The sequence below is a fragment of the Nyctibius grandis genome, chromosome 32 (assembly GCF_013368605.1).
Source record: "Nyctibius grandis isolate bNycGra1 chromosome 32, bNycGra1.pri, whole genome shotgun sequence".
NCBI classification, from domain to species: Eukaryota; Metazoa; Chordata; class Aves; order Nyctibiiformes; family Nyctibiidae; genus Nyctibius; species Nyctibius grandis.
Window position 1 is genome coordinate 587,023 of NC_090689.1, and position 22,826 is coordinate 609,848.

A 22,826-nucleotide genomic window follows, 5' to 3' on the forward strand; every position below is an offset into this window, starting at 1 on the left:
GGAAAAGGGCCCCGTGGCTGCATATGCAGTGTGCTTTCCTTCTCAAGAGCCAGACATTTTTTAAAAGAAAAATGAAACTCTGTGTGCTGTGCTGTTTTAGACCAAAATACAGGTCATACTGGGAAGCTGCAGAAAGCAGCTGTACCTTTTCCTCCCATCCTGATGCCATCCCCACCAGAGTGTTTCACAGTCTCCCCTTCTTCCCTCACTCCACACACAAAGGCAAAAATGTTGCCGTTCACATCTGTTGTTGAGTGCTAATGCTAATCTGCACCTTCATGCTCTGGCAACTACAATGCGTGAGCCATGGTGTGTGTTGTGGGCAAGATGGTTCCTCCCTAGTATGCACCAAGAAAAGCTGTCCTAGATACTGACCTTGCTAAAACAGTTTGTGTTCCATCACCTCTGTATGAGCTGCTGTAGAGTGCCCTATTAGAAGATACAGTGGAAGACTACTTGGAAGCCTTTCTGGGCACAGTGTAGCTGCTCCCTTGCTCTGGCGGTGCACCGTAGAGAAAACTGACAAGCCGTGCTCCCTGGTCCTGCTACAGCACTGCAGTTGGATTTTCTTTGAGATGCATTTCAAAGTCTTGATTTTAGTGGGAGTTTATAGATGCTCATTTTATCTGAAAATAAGACAGTGTACTTAGACACACCCTTGGAAAAGCATTTGGCTGATGTCTGCAATTGCCTATTTCCTATTATTTCTACTGTAGAGCAGTGAAGAAAGTAAGCTGGTAAAAGTTCAGCAATCCAAATCTCATGCATGCTTTATTATTTCCATTACTGCAGCACCCAGAATCCCCAGTTAAAGCAGCCATGTTTGTAATTTGGGGGGGCTTTCCTTTTCAATATGTAAGCAAGAAGATGGTAATGAATTTTTAACATGCTACCTCTGCCTACTCAGCTTTCACTTACAGCAGACTGTCTCATAAAAGGGAAGAATTAAAGCACCAGTAATTTTCAAAGGGGCATGTAAATCAGACTTTTGGTCACGTTTGTGATTTTTCTGTCTTGAAATTTTCCTGGATAGCAGGTAAAGCAGAGAATAATCTTCCAGTACAAACCCTGAGCCTAATTGGTCCCTTTATGACTGTAAGCCAAGCTCAACTTTCAGTTACATCAAATTCAGTCCAGTTACAATTCATTTTTCCATAGCACAGGCTGTTATTAACAATATTGGAGACAAAACTCAAATTTTCAAAACCCATATTTTCTCTGTAATGGGGAAAAAAAACCACCCCGAAACACCTGAGGGTGTTTAGCTGCTGCAGGTTTCCACCATTTGAACTAGCAGAGGTCTGTGATGCATATTCTTGTTCAGAAAGTCATTTATTTTTTCTCTAGTTAGCAGATTAAAGAGCAGGGCTCCATTGTATTTAATTAGAAAGAAATGGGAAAAAGGAATGTCTTGAGAAAACCCAGGAAGTGAAAAATAAATAAAAATCAGGCTTCTGGTTTTAAGGAAAAACAGCAGTCGATGGGCTTGTGAGGTCTTATGGCTATCAGCTCTCAGGTTACAAACGTACAGGATAAGGTGTTCAGAAAGGAAAACCCCAGCAGCAGAGCCTCCAAATGTCACACACTCGAGGTGCCAGTGACACGCAGTACACCCAGCCACACGCCCAGCTTGTTCCTCACTGAGGAATTCGGGAGCTGGGCCTTTCAAGTCTCCCTCTTTGGCATTTATCCAAGATTACGGAGGCTTTGAAAAGCAGGATTGTTCTGAAAGGGGGACGGCAGTTCCAAGCAGCCATTTGCAATGGCATTGCACGTCCGTCGTCTCCCTGTAGTACATGACCACATGTACGCTCACGTCACAGACAGTGCTCTTTTCACTAGCTGAGCGGCTGGAACGGGTGCCAGAGAATTAGGAGGAACTGGCCAGCCTTCAAGATTTCTTCACAAGGACTTCTTAATCAGCTCCCGTGCCTCTGTACTCTCATGTCGTGTGTCTGGTAATTTGCTCTACTTTATGTACACTCTGTTCATCATACAGATTGGCTTTTTACTTTCTGCAGCAATTCCTCTCGCTTTGCCAACACCTTGCCATTTGCAGCTTTAATGCCTATTGGTGGCACTTCATCAGCGATAGCTGCCAATGTATATTCCTTTTACAAGATGTTCACCCTCAGTTTTTATAGATAGTTACAAATTTAGCCACAAACTGATTGAATAGTTTGCTTTCATTTGCTTTTCACATGGAATAGATTGGTCAAAATGAAGAGCTCGTCAGAAGATTGAAAACAGAGATGAAGACGCTTCTCTAGGGTGTTTGTGCTCCAAGCCAGAGTCAGCTCTACCAAACCCGTTCCTCTGTGCCTAGTCTGGTTCTTAATACCTTCAATGAGAGAGTTTTTACAGCTTCCCATAGCCAGCTGCCTGTGCAGCCCTAATACTGTCCTCATCCAAGCACCAATGCACACTCCCTAACTTGATTTTCTTCTACCGTGGGTAGTGCTTCACTCCCCACACTCAGGCACAGGAACCTGAGCAATGATCTTGCCAGTGAAGCCAAGGCAGAGGAGGCATGTAATATCCCTCAGACTTTTCTGTGTCCGCTGTCGCTCTGTCTCATTCTTCAGTGGGTACATGTTTTTCTTAGTCTCCCTTTCACTGGTGATGAGCCACCAGTGGCCCTTCACATCCCTGCCAGTTTAGTAAAATTATTTCTGTTTTTCAGATGCTCTGACAGATGCTCAGTTTTAAGCAAAAGCTATTACCAAAAAAAATCCCTGTGTAACTGGTTAGTAATAGTAAAGTCAGAAGCAAACTTGAGGCACTCTTCCCACTTCAATTCCAAACTCACCTTGGTGTAAGATTTATAATTTATAAATTAAGCAATTTGCTTCTATTTTTTTAATGGAAACTGGTGGAAATGCAGGGGGGGAGAGATTCTGTACCAGCCAATGTACAAGGGACTTTTTTTTTCCCTTAAGGGACAATACTACAGTAATCCTTACACAAACAAGGATTGGTATTTTACAAGAAAATTATGGTTTTAGAGTTGCATGACCACTGTTGTTCCACAGCAATTTTTTTTCCTTTACTATCAATGGCAGAACTAAACTGCCTTTTGATATTCAGTGAGGTGCAACACTCTGTGCACAGAAAGAGACAGGAGATTGTCTCTCCCCCTGCCTTTTCTTCTCCCATACCATAGCTAGAAATAAATGCTCTGGGTGTTGCTAGGTCTCATCTCACAGTATCTTGTGCTTTATGGAATAGCCATGTCAGAACTTAGGGGTTCCTACAGCTTGGTGACATATCACAGGAGTATCTCTATTACCTGTTACAACAGCCTGTCTTGACTTGCCTTAAGCTTTGAAGATGTCATTAGCCTGAATTGCTTGAGTATACCAAGCTAGTGATAGAGGGATGTTGTTTAGTGCATATCCCAACACATATCAGTTAGAGAACATTCAGTGAAATGATTAGTCCTATCTTGTGTAATTATTTTGAATGTTTTTAATCTAAATTTGTAACTAGATGGCTACAAATCTATGGGGCTTCTAATTTAAGGTTTGATTGCAACCTTACTAAATGGCTGGTAACTGGGTAACTGTTCTGGATATCAGTAACTGTTGGGTTTCAGTTAAATCAAAACTGTCCACTGTTCTTCTTCACTGTCCTTTAATTATCAAGGTATATGTCTTCCCATTATTGATCTGACAGTAGTGCACAAATGCCTCAATCAAGATCATGACCCTGTGACGCTTAGCTACTGTAGATCCACAGGAATTATTGTCCATGTCCTGAAGAGCCTAAACAGGCTAGTAAAGAAAACTGAATGGTTACAAACTGTCTTCTGAGCTCCTCCTTTTTCATAGGAGCTGGTTCATGGCTCAGGGAATACTACTCAGCCAACAGTGATTAGAAAGACTCTTCCATTCACCTTTCACTGTGTCTGCCAGTCTGGGAAACTATTACCTCTGCTTTGTAACACACCAGTCTTCATGAACTTTGCTTCAGATCTCTAATCTGTCTTTAAATTAGGTATTTCTTCCCCGGCTAGATCAGTATGCAGCCCTTTCTCCATCAGCTGGCTCCAATTATGTGATCCTCACATGCTATCTCTGAATAAATGTTCTTTGAGGTTATAAAGTAGAAAGATGCCCTTGGTAAGCTACTTTTGATTCAATTGCTTCAAATAGGAAGAGCACTGTTGAGGTATAAAGGTTAATTTCACCCATCTCAACTCAAGTTAAACAAAAATTTAATGAAGTCCAACAGATGTTGAGTCTCCTACTCCTGAAAACCTAGTTTCTCCAAATTCTTTACTCAAGTAGATACTCTATCATGTTTTCTTTTCTAGTGAAAGATATATTGCTTGGCCTAGATTTTTGCAAGATCTCAGATGCCAGGAATGAGCCTACTGAGAACAATCTAAGATGCTTACTGTGCTTGCGGGGGGTGGCGGGGGGTGGGGGGGGAGGTTCTAACTGCTTGATTTAATTCCTGAGTGGGAGCCCAGCCTTCCCAATAAGTACTAAGCACTCTGAGGAATTGACCTATACCTGTTGTGTCCAGCTTGTGGCCTGAGCTCACAGTCAAGCCCAAAGTCCTGTTTGTGCTGGTTACATTTTGGCTTTGACTGAAGTCTCACCCAGCACAGGATGGCAGAGATGGAGAACTAGGTCTCAAACCCTTACCCCCACAGGAGAATGAGCCACGTGGCTTCATGCAGACACGTAGACATGTGGCGTGCGTCAATTAAAATACAAAGTCTTAATTAAAAAGAAAAACCCTTTGTAATCTCAAATGAACAAGCGCATACCTGAATTCCAGATTGAATATTTTGGAGCACTGATACAACAGCAAATTGAAGGGTCTCTGAAAACCTATGGCGTCAGTGATATGTGGCTTAAGTAGATCATGACACAGTCGGCTTTTACAGTACAAGTCCATCGTACCAAGATTGAATTCACATGCAAAACAAGGTTTGCTAGGCCTAGAGATCCACAGGCTGTAGCACAGCAGTCCCCAAGTACAGATTCACGTCAGAGGTGTTAATTGTCTCCAAACATCAGGAAAGTAATCTGCATTTTGAAGAGTCTCTAAATGGGCATTTACATAATTTATGTTTTACAAAGTCCACTGATGTGTATTTGCATAATAGACTGCAGCAGTGCCAAGAGATCCATCACAGCACACGGTGCCAGCTCTCATGAACTTCCAGCGGGTTTTCCCCTTTATTGGAGCTCTTATGACAGAAACAAATTGGCAATACCTGATAAATCTCAGAAGACCGAGTGCCTGTCAAAGCTTCTTTGGCTGGATGGAAACACACAGAAATCAAGCTACATGCTCGGTCACCTAAGAAGTGCTCTGCATACGTCCATGCCAGTTCTGTGCATAGAAACAAGCAGCGATGGTCCTTTATGTATTCATTCAAGTTCTTTCAATTTCCTGATCTGGAGTCTCCCGTTGCTCTCCACTCGCTTCCAGCGACGCCCTGCTGCTTTCATGCTCTCCGACTTCTTCCTCCTTAAAAACTAATACATTTTCTCATCACCACCCTCAGCCCCTTGGCACGATCCGTTGGAGAGGTGCTGCAGGAGCATGGAGAAGGGCTTTGGGAACCATGCGGGCTTTGTCACTAGTCTCCCCTGGGCAGTCAAGCTTGAGCACATCGCTGTCGAGAGAAGCCAGTTGAAAGTTGTGGACCTTTGAGTTCCAGTGCAATGTTCATCACTCTCAAAATTGTGTTTTAATCATTCTCATGATGGAGTTAATACCTCAAGGGGTATTAACTGATGTGTGGACTATGGGCAGAAGTGTTTTTTCCACATGGCTAAGTGGGAGAACCCTGGCCAGTGTAAAGTTTAGCACTGTTGTTACTCTGAAAAGGGGGGAAGATTTATAGCCCTCGGTCTATTATGTACCACAGTGTTAGCAGATTAGCTAAATTAAGTCCTGGTGGTTTTGGTGTAGATGTCTCCCATGAAAACTGGAAGGAGCAGTTCACACCCACCCAGAACAGAACTGGAGAATGGGATCAGTGCCAGCTATGAACAGGAATTTCCTTCCTTTAATTTGCTCCACAGTGTGATCACTGACTGAGCGTAGTCTTATGCATATGCTAATGAATGGTGCTTCATTTTGTAAGACATCTTATCAGAAAAGTTTATTTTTTACTCCAGTTGTGTATCTTCTCTCTGTTTGTGTTGATTTGGGTATTCATCGTCACACTGAAGGTGATAAGGGTTCATCAGTTTCACCGCATGCTACTAATAAGATAATGCTTTTAAGCCGTTCGGTATTTTCACATGAAACATGTTCTTCTTGCTACAGATGTTCAGTAGAGTGATGGCTCTACTCATCCTCTCTGTCAATAACTGTCAGCTGTGACAGAGCTGGGGTTCTGGTTGGCCGGATAAACCCAGCAATGTGAAGTAGAGGATATGCATGCTGAATAGTTGCCGAACTAGAGCAAGAGAAAAGACTAATTTAAACTTCCCATACCGGAGCTGAAGCAAGCTTAATGCTGTGATGCTTTCCTGTACTGCTCTTAAGTCCAAAATGATTAATCCAGGATAATATTTTGCCACAGTTTCTTTTGATTTCAGTTCTGACTGAAATGAAACACTGGAAAGATTCAATAAACAAATGTTTCCTACTGATTGATCTAAGGACCAGAACTATCCTTTGGCATTATAATGAATCCTTTTTGTCATCTAGATTAGAAGAAATCAGATTATATGTGAATTGAAGTGATTTCAATGTTTATTCTATAATTAAACCTCAATTATGATCATATCCTATTAGAACATCTTTAAAACATTTTTAGCATAAGGTTCTGTCTGTGCTCAAGAAGCGACAGAAATACAGGAAACATTTTAAATCCTCACTGCTGCCATTGGGATCTGGTAACTTCAAAATCTTGCAGCAGGAATCACATCTGCCCAAGTTTCTTCGGGAGCAATGGGAATAATTGGAAGAATTTAACTGGCTTTTAAAGAGTGAGGAATGATGAGAGCAGCATGTTTGTAAGGTGAAAAGAACCTTTCAGACATCTTTTAGAGATGTTTGTGATTTCTTCTGTGTCTGCCATGCTGGGAGTCGATGCCTTGTTTGTGGCTATGATATTCAGGGGTGTAGTCAGGCTGCTTAAAGCGTATGTGTTGGATGCACCCTGCCTTGCAAAGGCAACTGTGAGCTCAAAGGGCTCTGCCCTGAGTCATACAGCTCTTTGGTGGGAGGGGAACTCTCTGTGGTTTATTTTCTCCTGCCCACTCCTTACAGATACGACATCTGCTTATGCTAAAATTTGAGAGTATGGCTTCCTAAGCAGGTAGCAGTCCGTCTTCCTGCCCCGTGCTGGTGTCTCCTTGTGGAGGCACGAAGAGACCTCACTCAGCAGCACAGAGCAGTTTCTGTTCTCTCTTCTCTTTTTCCTGACACCCTGTTACTTAATTTGAGTAGTTCTTCCCAGTGTATTTTGGGCCGGTTTGCTCTCGGGGTAGACCCAGGTAGTTAGGAGCAGGTAGCGAGGTTGCAGAGCCTGCTTCAGTCTGAGAGATGCCTGTCTGTGTGTACCTTTTCTGACTGGATAGGGCAGGAGAGACCTGGGTTCAGGCACCCCTTCTAAATCACCCACGGGAAGGATTTGAACCTAGATACTGTCTATCACTGGTGTGCGTTTTAACTGCTGCCCTAGTTGGCAGATGTCTGTCTGCTCTCTTACTGTTTGGTGTGATCCTGCAAGCCTATGCTGATGTGTGGCAGAGGAGAGGAGCTCTGCAGGCCATCCTCCACCTCCATCACAGCACCCCAAGGGCCATGGAGCTCACAGCTCCCTAGGGTTTGTGTGTACATCAGCTGCAGAAATGGAAACAGTGTAGGGCTTTTGGAGATGGAAACTGAAGGATCTAGAGAATTGTTACGCCCGTGGGCTAGACAACAGCTGAATGGGAGCTTTGAGAATCTCAGTGGTGCGGAAATGCCTGACTCTGGCAGCTAACCCGCCACAAACCTTCTGGTGGATTGGTGTTGCTGGTGCATAGGTTGTAGCATACTCAAATCTGATCTTCCTCTCAAGCTATGTGATTTTCTTGTTAAGGCATGGAGAAACTGTTAAGTGGTGCTTATATATACCTGTGAGTTTTTTCAACTGAGAGAGATGCTGCTTTTCAGTTTTAGGCCTCAGGGCTGAGAGACATATGCCTAACTTCACACAGGTGGGTATACTTATTTTGGTGGTACAATCTCTGTTTAAAGTTAAGCAGATGAAGCTCAGATCCTTGCTGTAAATTGAACTTACACCACTGCTAGCGTAAGATCACATCCAGTCTTTTTGCAAAATGGAGCTTTGTCTGTTCAGAGCTGCAGAGGTAAATTAAAATCCTGGTTGCAAATGTCAATTGCAAATACAATTAGCAGTTTATGAAAAGGCTGGATATTTGTAACACGTACGTTTTCAAGCAAGAAAAGGTGCAGTTTCCCCTTAAGGGAAAGAGTGCCAACAACACATGCTCTTTTTCTTCTGGAGAAGTTAAGGAGGGTCCAGGGGAGAGGAGTTGGGATGGCTTTAAATGTTTTTGTACTCCCTTCCAGATAAGTTTATAGTTTCTCCATATACAATTTAATTAAGCCTTCGATTTGACCTTTGTATTGAGCAATAAAAGTTAACTGGGAAAGATGTGGGTAGAATCAGAGCACAAACAAAGCATGCCCCACGTCAGCCAGTGTGAGAACTGTTTCTGTAACCAAAACTAATGAGATCATCAGGACAAAAGCAACAGCCAAAGCATTTTCAATTATTACTAATATTTTTCTTCCTTGAGCCAGTTTATATTTTTCTTAATTACAGCTTTGAGCTGTGGTGTGATATTTCGCAGATGCCTTCGGCGCTTGGCGCGCTGATCACTTGCACACTCCAGACTGGCAGGGGCACCTAATCTTTGAAGTCTAGAGCACACATTCATCTTTAACCATAAAGGTCAGTCCTGCATTCCTCGCATCCCCCCAAACTCCCATTAAGTTTAATAGGAGTTTTGAGCATGTGAGGCATGCGGTATCAGGATTGCGCTCAGTCTTCTGGATATTACCAGTGAGGCATGTACACAATTTCTAAACTTAACTAATTAGTTGCACCATACAGTGATGGCAGAAGGCTGTCACAGAGCTTTTTAGTTGTTTCTTTCATTACAAGAAAGTTACAACACGAAAGTTCAACAGATTTACTGGGAACATCATGTTTTACAGATACTTCCATGCTGTGTTTCAGGATATCATGTCAGCTGTGCTGCAGTATGTACGAGGTATCTGGCAAACTAAACAAGCTTAAACATGCAACCACAAACATGTGCCTAGGACTAGACTAAAAACAGATGTTTCCAGGAAATGTAAAAGATGTTTGGCATGTTTTAAGCTTATTCCTTCAGCTTGTCTGCATTTGAATAAGTCCTGTATTAATATAAACAAAATGACAAAACCTTTTCTTGCAAATGACTGACTGATTAATGGAACTATTGCTGACTCACACAAGGTCTGTTAGGTTAGGTTATTTCTTCCCAAGGAAAAGATGGATTGTTCTGTCTTGACATTTACCGTGGCAGGAGCTGAAGCAGTATACGTGTGGGTTTCCTTTTTAGCCCTCAGAACTAATACAATTTTCTTGTGGCTCCTGAAAATCAGGCAGGCTTTGCTATGGCAGCTGTATATCAAAAGCCAAATAAATACAGTGACAGGTTTCTTTACATTAGTATGGCTGAGATAATGTCCTATTCTCTCTATATATGTATATATTGTATTCAAATGTATAGAGATAAAAGATTGTTTGGGAATGGGGGAAGGAGCTGCCATTTCATGTAAGCGTGACTTCCAGGCACCTGACATCTCAAACTGTCTCGCAGTTGTTCCTGACTTTTCTTTATTGTTTTTTTTTTTTCTTTGTTGCATTTGTCTTTGTTTTATAACAGTAGTTCCTGAAAGTTCCAGCCAATGTTATTTCTTGAGAAGAGTGGGTATGGTTCTTCTCAGCCTAAAGAATTTACATCTAGAATGCGCAAACCATGTAGGAAATAAAGTAGTTCTCTTGCTGGCCTACAGGTAGAAGTGATCTGCCAAAGGTCACACAGAGTTTAATGCAGAATTAAAAACTGGACATAGATAATCCTAGTCCCAATTCATGACTGTCCCCCCAAGGCCAACTTCTCTTCAGTCACGCACTCCTTAAAGAAATTGAAAGATCACAGAACCAAAATGGAACACATCCGTTAACCCTCATAATCTTGTCCCATGAGTCTTTTGGAGAGGCTGGCCTAAACCTAATGCAGCTTGGTAGTTAAGTGAGGAGAGTGACCTATTCAGTTGTAGCTCCTGTAGTTCTCCCCTTTTCTGGTTAAAGAATTTTTCCTCCTCAGGCCAAGTTTCCATAAGAAGGTGTGTGGGGAAAAGGCTTATGTGGACACCATATTGTCAGGCTGAAAGAGAAGGAGGTGGAATGGAACAGTACATAGATGGGAGGCTGCAGAGCTGTTAATCGCTCCCTTCTTCTGGCTCCAAAAGGGATATATTACACCTGCCTTTTACTGACTAGTATTATATAGCAGACAATAACAGACTCCAGAATTTGGAGAATTGCATCTCGAGTTCATCACACTTTGGGAGTTCTCACATTCCCATTTCCACGGCATTCCTGTTCCCATTTGTCTGCTGCAGCTGTAACTGGAAATAATTAGTGCTGGTCTTAATGTCAGGATAATAGATTATTTGGAAATTGTTGGTACAGTTTATGGCGACAGCATTGTTTTGCAATTTCAGAGCTCCTTCCTTTGAATATGTAAAAGTAATTTCAGCTTTTGCTACCAGAGGTGATAAAAAGCTAATAATAACACTGCAGCGTCTACTGTAATTTAAGAGCCTGTTCCACCAAGTTGCACCTAGCTTTAATTTTCTTATGAAGTTGTCAGCCAACACCAAGCCTGTGATCACAGTGAAATTTATCAAGCAACTGAGCTACAATGTGGAGAATAAATGCAGGTACTGACCGCTTCACTTTAGACCTGCATTATGGGTATCATTACAACCATGATGAGGCATTCAAGACCAAGGCACTAATTTGCTATCGTAGATGCTGACATTCTGTCTTTTCAAAGCACAGTGTTTGCATGAAAGTCAAGGAAGAAACGGACAGGTCTGACTTCATGTAATTAACATGGGAAAGCAGAAATAAACAATCTCTGCTTCTTTTCTCTCCCTCAACTCTCTCCCCAAATAACCGGGCTGAAGTTCTCCCTAGCAGCTCATGGTATAAAACTGATGGAAACATGTTCAGAATCTCCACATGGTTGTGGGCATGGTGGATTGATGAGCATCGATTCTCTGCTGTCAGTGCCCCAGTCCATTAGAAGCTGGGCTGCTATAATTAACATCTACAGGACTAGTCTGGTGCATCTCTCCATTTTGTTTTTATTCAGAATTCCCTCACAGGGGTTGTATGCTTGTCTGGTGTGATGATCCACAGCCTTAGATGTATGCAGGCACCATGGCTGTTGGTTAATCACAAGTACACTGCTTGAGGAGCAGAGCTCCTGAGGCACAAGCACATTGATTGCCTCCACAAGCCTTAGCGTTTGCACTGGCGTATGAAGCAGTCTGCCAGTGGCCTTCTCTGCTCAGTCCGGAGAGGTGAAGGGCAACAAGGGGTGGATCTGAAAGGTGCAGAGGCAGCTCCAACACAGTCTTCCCCAAAACTAATCCAGCTTCCCCCAACGTGAGATCAGCCCATTCAACTGCCCTCCTCTTCCTGCCTTTTTCCTTTGCTCCAAAAATAATTTCTCATCCTCTCTGTCAGTAGCAGCAGCAGCCGATCTAGGGAGTCTTTGCATTTACCCTTCAGCTCAATGGAGACGGTGTTGAGCGGGATTCAGACAAGAGATGAGGAGGGTTCAGTGGCACTGGCAAACCTTTGCAGAGAAGGCTATCACACTGATCATTTGCAATCCCAGAGAAAGGACTGAGCTCAAGTCAGGTTAAGAGAAGGGCAAAAATGTAAAGGGGATTCTGTTAAATAGATGAACTTGTTCAGCCCTCATCAGGAGAACAGGAAGCCTCAACAGACGTTTAAGTAGACCTTGCTGATACTGTTCATTAGAAAGCAATAGCATGCAAGTACACCAATAAATATTTACACCTTTGATAACCCATACCAGTAGTAAACTGCAAATCATTTAGGCTAGGGAGGGGGAACTAACAGCTGGGGTGCCAATATAGCTTGAACTTTTGTCAGATAACCTGGTAATAACCTAAAAAAAATAATCACATTGTTTTTCCCATGTTTCATTACTGGCTAAGATTGTGTGCTTTTCTGGACGTGAGCCGGCAATGTGCGCTCGCAGTCCAGAAAGCCAACCGTAGCCTGGGCTGCATCAGAAGTGTGACCAGCAGGTCAAGGGAGGTGATTCTGCTCCTCTACTCCGCTCTGGTGAGACCCCACCTGCAGTGCTGTGTCCAGCTCTGGGGTCCTCAGCACACGAAAGACGTGGATCTGTTGGAGCAAGTCCAGAGGAGGGCCACAAAAATGATCAGAGGGCTGGAGCACCTCTCCTATGGGGAAAGGCTGAGAGAGGTGGAGGGGGTTCAGCCTGGAGAAGAGAAGGCTCCGGCGAGACCTTATTGCAGCCTTCCCATACCTAAAGGGGGCCTGTAAGAAAGATGGGGCCAGACTTTTTAGTAGGGCCTGTTGCGATAGGACAAGGAGTAATGATTTTAAACTAAAAGAGGGTAGATTTAGACTAGATATAAGGAAGAAATTTTTTATGATGAGGGTGGTGAAACACTGGAACAGGTTGCCCAGAGAAGGTAGTAGATGACCCATCCCTGGAAACATACAAGATCAGGTTGGATGAGGCTCTGCACAACCTGATCTAGTTGAAGATGTCCCTGATCACTGCAGGGGGGTTGGACTAGATGGCCTTTAAAGGTCCCTTCCAACCCAAACCATTCTGTGATTCTGTGATTTAATATGTGACTCACCAAATGCGTTTGAAAGGCATGCTCAGCCCTCACTGTAGGGGAGGTTTCCTGTTCCTAAATTAGATGACAGTGACAGTTTTGACTCTCCCTTTTATCCTAGCCAGTCCCTCTGAGGAATAGTATTGATCCATGTAAGTATTTATGAGTAGTTCAGTGCCATCTGAACGGCACATGCATTACTGGGTAGCAATCTTCGGTTAGGTCTTTGAGGTGAAGACAATCCTAAATGCTCTAAACATCGAGGTCAAGTAATTTTCATTATGTGCTTTGTTTATGTTGTCAAGGTGTGACTTTAACAGCAGTTAACATGGATGAAAGTTCAGCTAAGGAAGTGGACTCAATCCCCTGGACTAACGGAGCTGTTCTCTGCACTCAGAGTAATCACGGGGCCTAGAGGGACTCTGAGCCATCTTCGCTGACCCCAACAGACCTCATCCTCGGCAAGAGTCCTGAAAGGCTATTCACAAAGGCTGCTTTGGCAGTCAGCTGCCTTCCCTAAGTACCCCTTTTGGCAGGGTTTGCATAGTCACGCTGGGAGCCTGGGTAAGGGATCAGCACAGTAGCTACTACAGTGGCTGTATCACCATCGTGAGGCAGTGATAAATAAACAGTGTAGAATAATATTCATATGCCAGTGTCCAAAAGGCCATCACATGTGTTAGCCTGAGGGTAGCTGAAGCCTTCAAAGCTTTTAACCGCTCTATTTCTGGAAAGGAGGGAGGGACTGATGATGGGAATAAAGTTTCTAGCGATGGAGAAAGCTTTTAATTGGGAACCATAAAGCCTTTAAAACACAGAAGGTAAACAGTAGAACAAATCAAAGTTGTGGGGGTTGGTTGGTTGGTTTTATGAAGTCATACTCTGGGGGCTTGATTCATGGGTATTGAACATCTGGGGTTGGCTTTGTTGAGACTGGAGTTTTATTTCTGTGCTAGTCCTCACACTGACACTTTTTTTTTGCCTGCTCACTATATTTTTGCCTTTTGAATGTCAGTAGTAGACCGAACATAACCATTTCTAAGAAGAAGATTTAAGAGGAAAACCTCATTTAACTCTGAGTCTCTCAGCCAAAACCCTAGAGTGGGTAAGCTACAGGAACTCTGAGGAAACTGGAACAAAACATGAAAACTTTACACTGCTGAAATTTGTGCCTTAAAACTAAATATAGGATTGAAAAAGATCTTGAACTGAATTAGGACTGAGGCTATTTTTATTTATTTTTAAGAAGAGAGAAAACGGGGCATTTGAAATAAAATGCCAGTTTTGCACAATTAAATCCCAAATTAGCGTTGGCCACGAATACCATCAGAAGATACTCTGCTGTAAACACAGAGAGAGAATTCAGAATGTAGTCCTTCCCATGGAAAGGATAAAGGCAGAATTTTCTAATATATTATTTAACGCTTGTTATGTAGTACATTAAGCAGTCACTGAGAGGAAAGCTTTTAAAAACCAACAGCCTCTCTGATAGCATTAAATCTTACCTTAGATTTTTGGTTAAGTCAATATTAAGAAAATAAATGAATTAATACATTTCAGTCTGCCCGATTTATAGAGGCCAATCAAGTTACAATGCTGGACGTGGCCAACTGAAAGAGGGGAATAGATTTACCTGAGTGAGGTCTTAATTTAATCAGCTGGCCCCAGAGACCTGAAGTCAGCAGGCTGGGATGATATAAAGAGGCAGCAGAGAAATAGTGCCTTTACTGCAGTCGAAGAGGAGAATGACAGTGATGGAAAGGAGTCTAGGCAGTGTCAGAACACACCTATTTCCATGATTTATTCTTAATTTACTTTAATGACAGTCTGAAGGTTGTCCGTTTTTCTTTAAGTGTCCTCAGAATACTGATATTTTCTAAACATTTAGAGCATGCTTTTTCTCCCCCTCCTTTCTGTTAGCTCCATGGCAAGCTGGAATTGAAGAGGAGCTATGTCTGCATTTTGCCATAATGAATTTTGAGCACGGTGGCAGACTACCCTTTCCCACTGTATACCTGCCAGCCAGTGTCCCTTCTCTGCAGTCACCCTTGACTCAGGTCTAGGAATCGCAGGTTCCTCTGGGATTAATGTTGATATTATGATAAAGTGCAGGAGTTCATTGCATTTCTTTTACAGTTTATACTGGCAAAAGAACAATGTGTGCTTTCCCAATACAATAGCTCATTTTTATTATCAAGTGAGTTTATTGATGGTTGTTCAGAACTACTGATGTGCAGACAATGATCTCAGATTGCATTTACATTTCTGGAATACTTTCCATCTTTCCAGTTTCTGCCAGGAACTTGCTTCTGTGATTCAGAGTTTTTATTTTAAGATTGGACTGTTGTTTAATCTGCATTACAAAACTATGTCTTTTGCTGTCTTGTGTATGTGCACTGCATTCATCAGTATCACAAATCCTTTAAGCTTGGACCTGAACAATTATTATTAATTTATAAATTCTTCCAGGTAGGAATTTGGGTTTTGCCAGGCATTTGGGCATGCTTTTATAGATTGACTGTAAAATCATCATCCCATCATCAGAAGAAATAGTGTTGGGTTTTTTTTTTCCCCGCACAATGCCAACGAGAGGGTTCAAGGGCAATATGATCTCAGTAATACTTGCAAATAGCTTGGGAACGTCAAGATAACTGGAGACCCTTATCAGTCATTTTCTCATTTAAACAAATCTGTGGTTTTGCAACAAAGGACTGCTACTACTTTCTTAAGAATCTAGTCCTTTATATAAAAGATGCCCAGAATTGCCCCAAAATGCATCTGGAGAGAGAAAAAATCCCCAGTGATATTGCTCCATACTTTAAAAGCAAAAAATCCTTGTGCTTGCTAGGAAAAGCAATGAAACAAAACTTGAAGCATTTTCTCTTTGTAGCCACTTTTTTGCCCATGTTGATGAACAAGGCATATGAGACGCCTATGTATTGCCTCGTGTCAGCAATCTTTCTTGCCAGGTTGTCTTACCATATCAAGGGTCGCATGTTGCTTTAAAGTTAAGGGTAGTGGCAAAGCAAAAAAGAAGCCAGGAAGGTGACTGTCACATTAAGTCAATATGTTCTCTGGTCTCCTCCTGCAGCAACTCAGCAACTTGACGGGTGTTTCACAGGGGCGTGTTACAAAACCACTCAATCCTAACATCATGTTTTAAAGCATGAGCCAATTCCCATCCTAGGTGAAACTGAAGGTACTTTTCGTGAGAGAAAACCAGGTTCTGAGACCAGCCACTGCAATGCAGAATACCTATTATTCTGGTCAGGCTGTGTCTGCAAGTAGACAAGTAGAGCAGGCCAGTCAGAGAAGACTTGTTGAGCAAAACAGTGGGTGCTGAGGACCCAGTGGCCACACTGGGTCCAACTAAAACATAAATACAAGGGCCTCATCACTCTCCATACATAGTTCAGTTATTCAGACTAGTGTACATGTTCCTGCAACAGACAGAATTTAAAGCCACTATTTAAAAGATGTGTGATTAATCTTACATGTACTTTCATGTTTTCAGATATACTCAAGGACAAGAAAACCCATCCAGAGAACAGAAACGAACCAAAACCAACTGTGAAAAAGATTGACACCACAACCACCACAAGCACTGTCAAGTCATCCTCTAAACACAGTGTAACTGGAAACGGGAGCAATCCAGCCCCAAGTTCCTCACTTGTTATTTTAACAGCACTAGCAGCTCTGTGGCGTTGTCCGCTGTAGCTGCATTGCCTTGCAGCCACTACACGTTTCTGTCATTTATACCTACAGCCTTACCCAAGAGAAAACAAATTTAAATGGCTCTCTAGTTTATGTGATATGTTAGCATAAATCTTAAACAATATGCTGGAGCTGGCAGATACGAAGTGTCATCACTTACAGTATCTGAAGACAGCCTTTGACAAAGCCCACCCAAGATACAGAGGGAATGATGACAAGGGTCTGAGTAGCTTAAGTTATGGGGTAGAAATAATTGAAAACACAGAAATGGTATATGTGTGTGTTATTGTTTTTCTCCATTTTGTTCACTGGAATCTGACTGGCTGGTTTTGTTCGTTTAATTTTTCTGATAAATGGTATGAATGGTCAGTCTTCAAATTCAAGCCAATACGTACTTTATTTTTCTAGTGAACAGCTAATAAACTGTGCCTACAGTTGTAAACTCTGTTAAAGTGAAGTACCGTCTACCAGCTTGATGAAATTCCTAAGTGGTCAAGAAGATCAAAGCATGTTTGAACCTTCTTTTCACTCTTACTGTTTAGATTGTAGGAAGCAACATAAAAGCATATGGTGTATCTAATGTATCAGTATAGTTGCCTTAACCATGGAAAAAATTAGAAACACTTTGTTTACTGAGGGATATAGATAGTGAGTTTCCCTGCCCCACAAAATGCCACTACCAGATGCTTAAGCATATGCTCAAGGCTTATTGGATGAATGTCCAGCAATGGGAAACATAAACATAATAATGTTTTATCCAGTTGAATGCAGCTCTGTACAGAGAAAAAAAAGATAATTTAGTTCAATCTTACTTTGCCTGTGTGATGTTAAAGAGAAACAGACTTAAATTTTCCGTAGAAGTCACAGAGAGATAAATTATTGGGAACTCCCATTAGACACTAACTGGATTTTGTGCATTGTGGATCTCTGAAATCAACTCTGTTTCATAAACTGTGTATTATTTAATTACATTTAATGTTTAAAATTTTGTATCATGGTAGGTGTAAATGTAAAGCAATCTGAAACCTAGAACATTCTCTGTTATGCATCATCTTGACTGCTACCCTAGAAAATGTCAAAATGTGCATTATATTACAAGGCTATTTCTTTTCTAATGCGTTTTAACTTTTTGGATGAAAAAGTACTATAATAACTTCTAATGGGTTAAGAGTTAATGTGCATTTTCCACCAACTGTTTACAGTGCCATTGAATATATATACAAACACAACTGTATGAATACAGTGATTAATATGATAAATATATGAAACATTAGAATTGTTATATTTACTACATTTCATAACTATTACAGCAGTTTAATGGCCATTTTCATGTGGTAGACTATTATTATGTACAGTTTTATAAGATTTAATGTAAAACACTTGCCTTTGTTTTTTTGTAAAACATCTCTTTGATACTTAAGAGTTACACAGCCACTGACATAACTCGAAAGAAGAACCCTGTATCTTACTAATCAACTTCAGGCATTTTATCGGCAACTCGGATTATAAAAGACAGCCTGACTCAAAGAAGGTGCCGTGTGCCAGTATCACTACTGGATGTCATTATCTAGCAGGTGGCAATAATACAGAGCAAGCATACAGTAAGTGAACGAAGACGCACTAGTATGTTTTCAGATAGTATTAGTGAACGTGTCTAATTAAGTTTGCAGAGGTGGGGCATGAGTTTTGTTTTTAATTTGGACTCTTAGATCATATTTACAGACATAAAGGTATAATCAGAACCACTGACACACCCAGCTGCAAAAGAGATGTCTCTAAAGTGGCAGCAGCTAAGTTTTCTAAAAGAGAATTCAATTTTAATGTTGTAATGAGGAGATAAAATGGAAACTTACACTAAACATGAAATATTTTATTTTTGAATTCTGATTTTTCAAAATGGTAAAGATACTAATATTACTAAGGAGTGCTTTCCAATTATATCAGTGAAAATCATTTTCCCAAAAGTATAAAAATGACTGTCCTGTGTTTTCCAGGGTTTGTGAGCTGCCACCAGTCTATTGAACCATAATTAAAAATGTTGCTTCTTGTATTCATTTTCACTGCCCTTTGGAAAAATGCACTTTTACCTGAGGAGATGTGCAAGTCATGTCATTTGTACAGTGAAAGGACACTGTAATTCATTGCAGTCTTAAAGGATCAGTTGTGATGGCTGCTGTTAAGTTGGTTTCTGTGCACACAGAAATGTACATCAGGTGCTAATGCTACCGCCAGCTCCTCAGGTAATACCCACCACTGTGGCTTCACTGAAGCAATTTGTATCTCTTGCTTGTGAACCTGACCCCTAATTTAGTATTGTCACACTTAAAATGCTCAGTCATCATTCAGGCAAATGCATCCCCATTTGCACACTTAAGTCTCCTTCAGGATTCCTGTGGATAATAGAGCTAGGGTTTTGGGGCTGGGCTCTGACGCTACCAGATTCCACCTGTGCAGCCTGGAGTTCTCAGTTCTTCTCACCTGCAGGGAGGGAACTTGAATACCCAGACTTACGTGTCTTTTTGAGGTCTTTTCTGTAAAAGGTTTTGTCCTTCTAGCTCGGAGCAGTGATCCAGCTAGCCTAGTATTCAGCTGTAGCAGAGGAAGCTGCAGAAGCCCTGCATTAGGCATGTATGGAATAACTCACCCAGGGGATTTTTTCTTGTTGCTAAATACCATAATCTTGCTAAACAAAAGCCTCTGAAAAATCAAGTGTTTGAATATTGGGTTTGGTCAGCAAATATTTGTATGACGTAGCATTCATCTCTCAAGCTAAACAAGACAACCCTTTTAAAGTTTCTGTAACAGAACTAGAACAAGTTCAAACTGTGGGGTGAGACAGATTGCAACTAATTTCATTGGATTTAACCAGTATTTTAATAGACACAAATTGTTATGGAACAAGGTAAGAGACTGCAGAGGGCTCCACACCTGTTAATACATTTCACACTAATATATACTTTAAGAGTAGTACTGGTCAAACCATCATGAAATATGTTCATAATGTGCATCAGAAATGGTGCAGCTTTAAAGGGCAATGCAGTACATTTGTACGGATGGTTTATGATTATTTTTTTTTTCCTCAGGATCAGTTGCATTTACATATTAAAAGAGAGTATTTTCCATCAAACAAATCTATACCAGCAAAGGCAAAAACAACTGGCTGTGTCAGATAAAGGCAGTATTTCTTTTCAGATGAATAAGATACCTATTTTACAAAATCTTATTTTGTTATCTAGGACACTGCAATTACAATGTAATTACAAAGGTCTAAATTCAAAATACTTTTGAACTCGTCTATGTAATCTCAGTGTAAAATAAGGCACCAGCCTAAGAGCATTGCTGTAGCTTTGCCTAACAGTTATGAATTGTATTTAGCCACTGCTTTTTGAATGTTTATTGTTTTGCTATGACTTTAATATTTTGCTGTGCCAGCATTTGTGAATGCCAGCGTTGGAAAGTAACTGCTGTCATACATTTGTGAGTAAAATCAATCTATACTTTTCTCTTGACAGGCTTCTTACTAAATGAGACAGAATTGCCATTGGCAGTCAGTTCTTAGTGTTTCACTGCTATTTGGGCTCCGTGTTACACCAGGCTCCTGTGTCACTAGTCCCCTTCCTGGCTAGGAAAGCATCAGGGAGAAGAGTGAACATGAGTGGACAAAAAGCATGTGTGGCTGCAATGTGCCAGTGCATGGCAACCTCCTCCTGTCTTTTCTGAGGCCATGAATGTTTTCAGCTAATCTTCACACAGTTTTTACCCCTCTCCACATCAATGCATGGGGACTGGCCAGGCAAAGAGCAGCAGAGAATGTAGAGACTGCATTTTCAGGTGACTTCACAGACACCTGCTGTGAATTGCACTTTCTTTGCAATTTAGATGCTTTACAGAATCTGGCCTCTCATTTTCAACCTTGCATTTCTTTTCTGGCTTGCATATTGCCAGTGTTGTGCCCTGTCTTCTAGTGTGCCAGATACTTTGTCATTGCATAAGGAATTGTGATTCTGATCTCTCAATCCGTAATGAACCTCTTGAGGTACAAATATCTGTCAGAGCTTGATAAGGGTAACACAAATAATAATGTCCAGCTGCATTGACTTCAGAGGCTCTGTGTATGGGTGTCTGGCTATGAGATTCACATCTCTTTGATCTTTTAAATCAGATCTGTATTTAACGTATCCCTGTTTCCTTCTGTTACCACGACTGCAAAGTGTATCATAATTTTAAATTTGACTCTCTAATCCTCTCAATATTGTCTTAATGGATAGCACAGACTTCATTTTAATGTTAAATAAGCCTTTTTGTCCAGATTTACTGAGCCACACTTATTCAGTATGGCATGTGATTAGGTTTAAGCAAGATCTCTTCAAGTGAAAGGTGCTGAAACACACACTGAAGTGAGATAGTGAGTAGGACAAAAATCCAGGACGTCCCTATGTTTCTGAACTGGACTCTTCCCATTAAACTGATTTTAAGGTTTAGCTGAAATTACAGACAAAATTTCATAACTAGCATGGTGTCAAGGGGATTTCAGCCTTGTATTGAAAATCGATAAAGAGCCTACCCATTTTTTAAGTGGGAATTAATTATGTGCTTTCCTTATGCCTCTACACATGGGTAAATTTAGATGTGTAGAAATAGGAGGCATTCCCTAAACTGTACCCTGCACGTTGAGCATCACAGCATCATAAGTGCTTAATGTTATAAGTAGCCAAAAGCATGAGATATTTATTTTCATTTATAGTACTTCACTACTCTGAGTGCTTCTTGTAATGACATACTGCAGATGTGTTAATGAAAAGTGAAACATCTTACAGTCAATGTCACTATAGCTGTGACGTGTTAGTTGAATGTGAAAATGTCTTCTTCGCATTGCCTCAGAAGTCCAGAATTATTCCCAATACTGAATTATTTTCTGGTTTCCACTGCCACTCTCTAAATAACTACATTTGAATTGTATTAAATATTAAGCCACCAAAAAATAAATACTGGCCAAGAGACTGTAATAAATAGAGAGATAAACTCAGGAAAGTATCCTGCCTTTAAAATAGAGACTACTTCTAAGTAAGAAATTCCTCCTGGACTGGAACAATTTTTCAAGTCCCTCTCCAGATTCATCACCTCCATATAGCACAACATGAAGCCTGCGTGCAGGAGGCCGGTGCACTGAATTCAGGAAAGTGAGTTAAAACTATTGCTGTGTAGTGATATTTCCAAGCACCTTGCTTAAGGTGGGCCTCCTTTTGCTGGTTATGAGGAATGCATTCGACTGCGTGTGCAATTGCTTCCGTTCCTATTCAGTGAACAGCCACAGTTGCTGCAGCTTTCAGAAAAAGCTGCTGGACACAGACTGTGAAGCCGTATTTTTGTGTTGCTCCCGTGTCACTGAGATCAGACTCAGTCCTTAAAATAGACTGGTTTAGACATTCTGGTTATTATCAACACTACAATGATTTCCTCCTATGAAAATCATGTAATACTCTTTCAAGAGAAGGGTACGTAAAAGAGAGGGCACTGATGCTTTCATGAGGTGCATAAAATACTTCATTAAATAGCCAGTAACAACCATGGGTTTTTTTTTCATTTCTATGCAGAAAGAATTAATACTACCTTGCAAAATTATGCAGTTTGCACTTAATCATTTCAATTAATCTTTAGTAAATTACCCAGTACTTTGTAATTATAATATTTGCAGCTAATTTAGTGCCATCCTAAAAATCATTTGTTGCGTAATATAAGCAATTAACATTTATTCATTTTTTTTTCTGTTGCAGGGGGATATATAAATTATCCTCAGTGGCCTTTCTGTACACCTAATTAGCACCTGGTTGAATTATTCTACAGGCTATGGACATTTCATTTGAAAAATAAATGTGTTGCTAGTTTTGTGAACTCCTTGCAAATACACACTTGTAAAAATTACTTTTCAGGGGAATACAAAAACTTGTCTTCATATGTTTTCTGGGTTTACAAGCTAGGCTAGGCTTTTAGGCTATTACACCTAGAATAGGTACTGACATTTTTAATGCAGTTAAAATGGAAATAGATACCTCTTTCCCCTAATTAAGTACAGTATCCCAGATTTGTAGCCTGGTTATTCAGTAATGAAAAAGGAAAGCATTAAGACATCAAGAATATAGATCCTAGCGTAA

At 41.0% G+C, this 22,826-nt stretch overlaps 1 protein-coding gene across 1 annotated transcript in view; it reads left to right on the forward strand.

The window, feature by feature from the left end:
• The window catches only part of LOC137675134 (glypican-5-like), a 345,701-nt gene extending 325,522 nt beyond the window's left edge, over nucleotides 1-20,179 (forward strand). Inside the window, exon 9 of the mRNA XM_068421077.1 lies at nucleotides 16,475-20,179. Coding sequence (XP_068277178.1) covers nucleotides 16,475-16,677 — 203 coding nt within the window. The 3' untranslated portion in view covers nucleotides 16,678-20,179. The remainder of the gene's footprint in view (nucleotides 1-16,474) is intronic.
• Nucleotides 20,180-22,826: the final 2,647 nt, after the last annotated feature.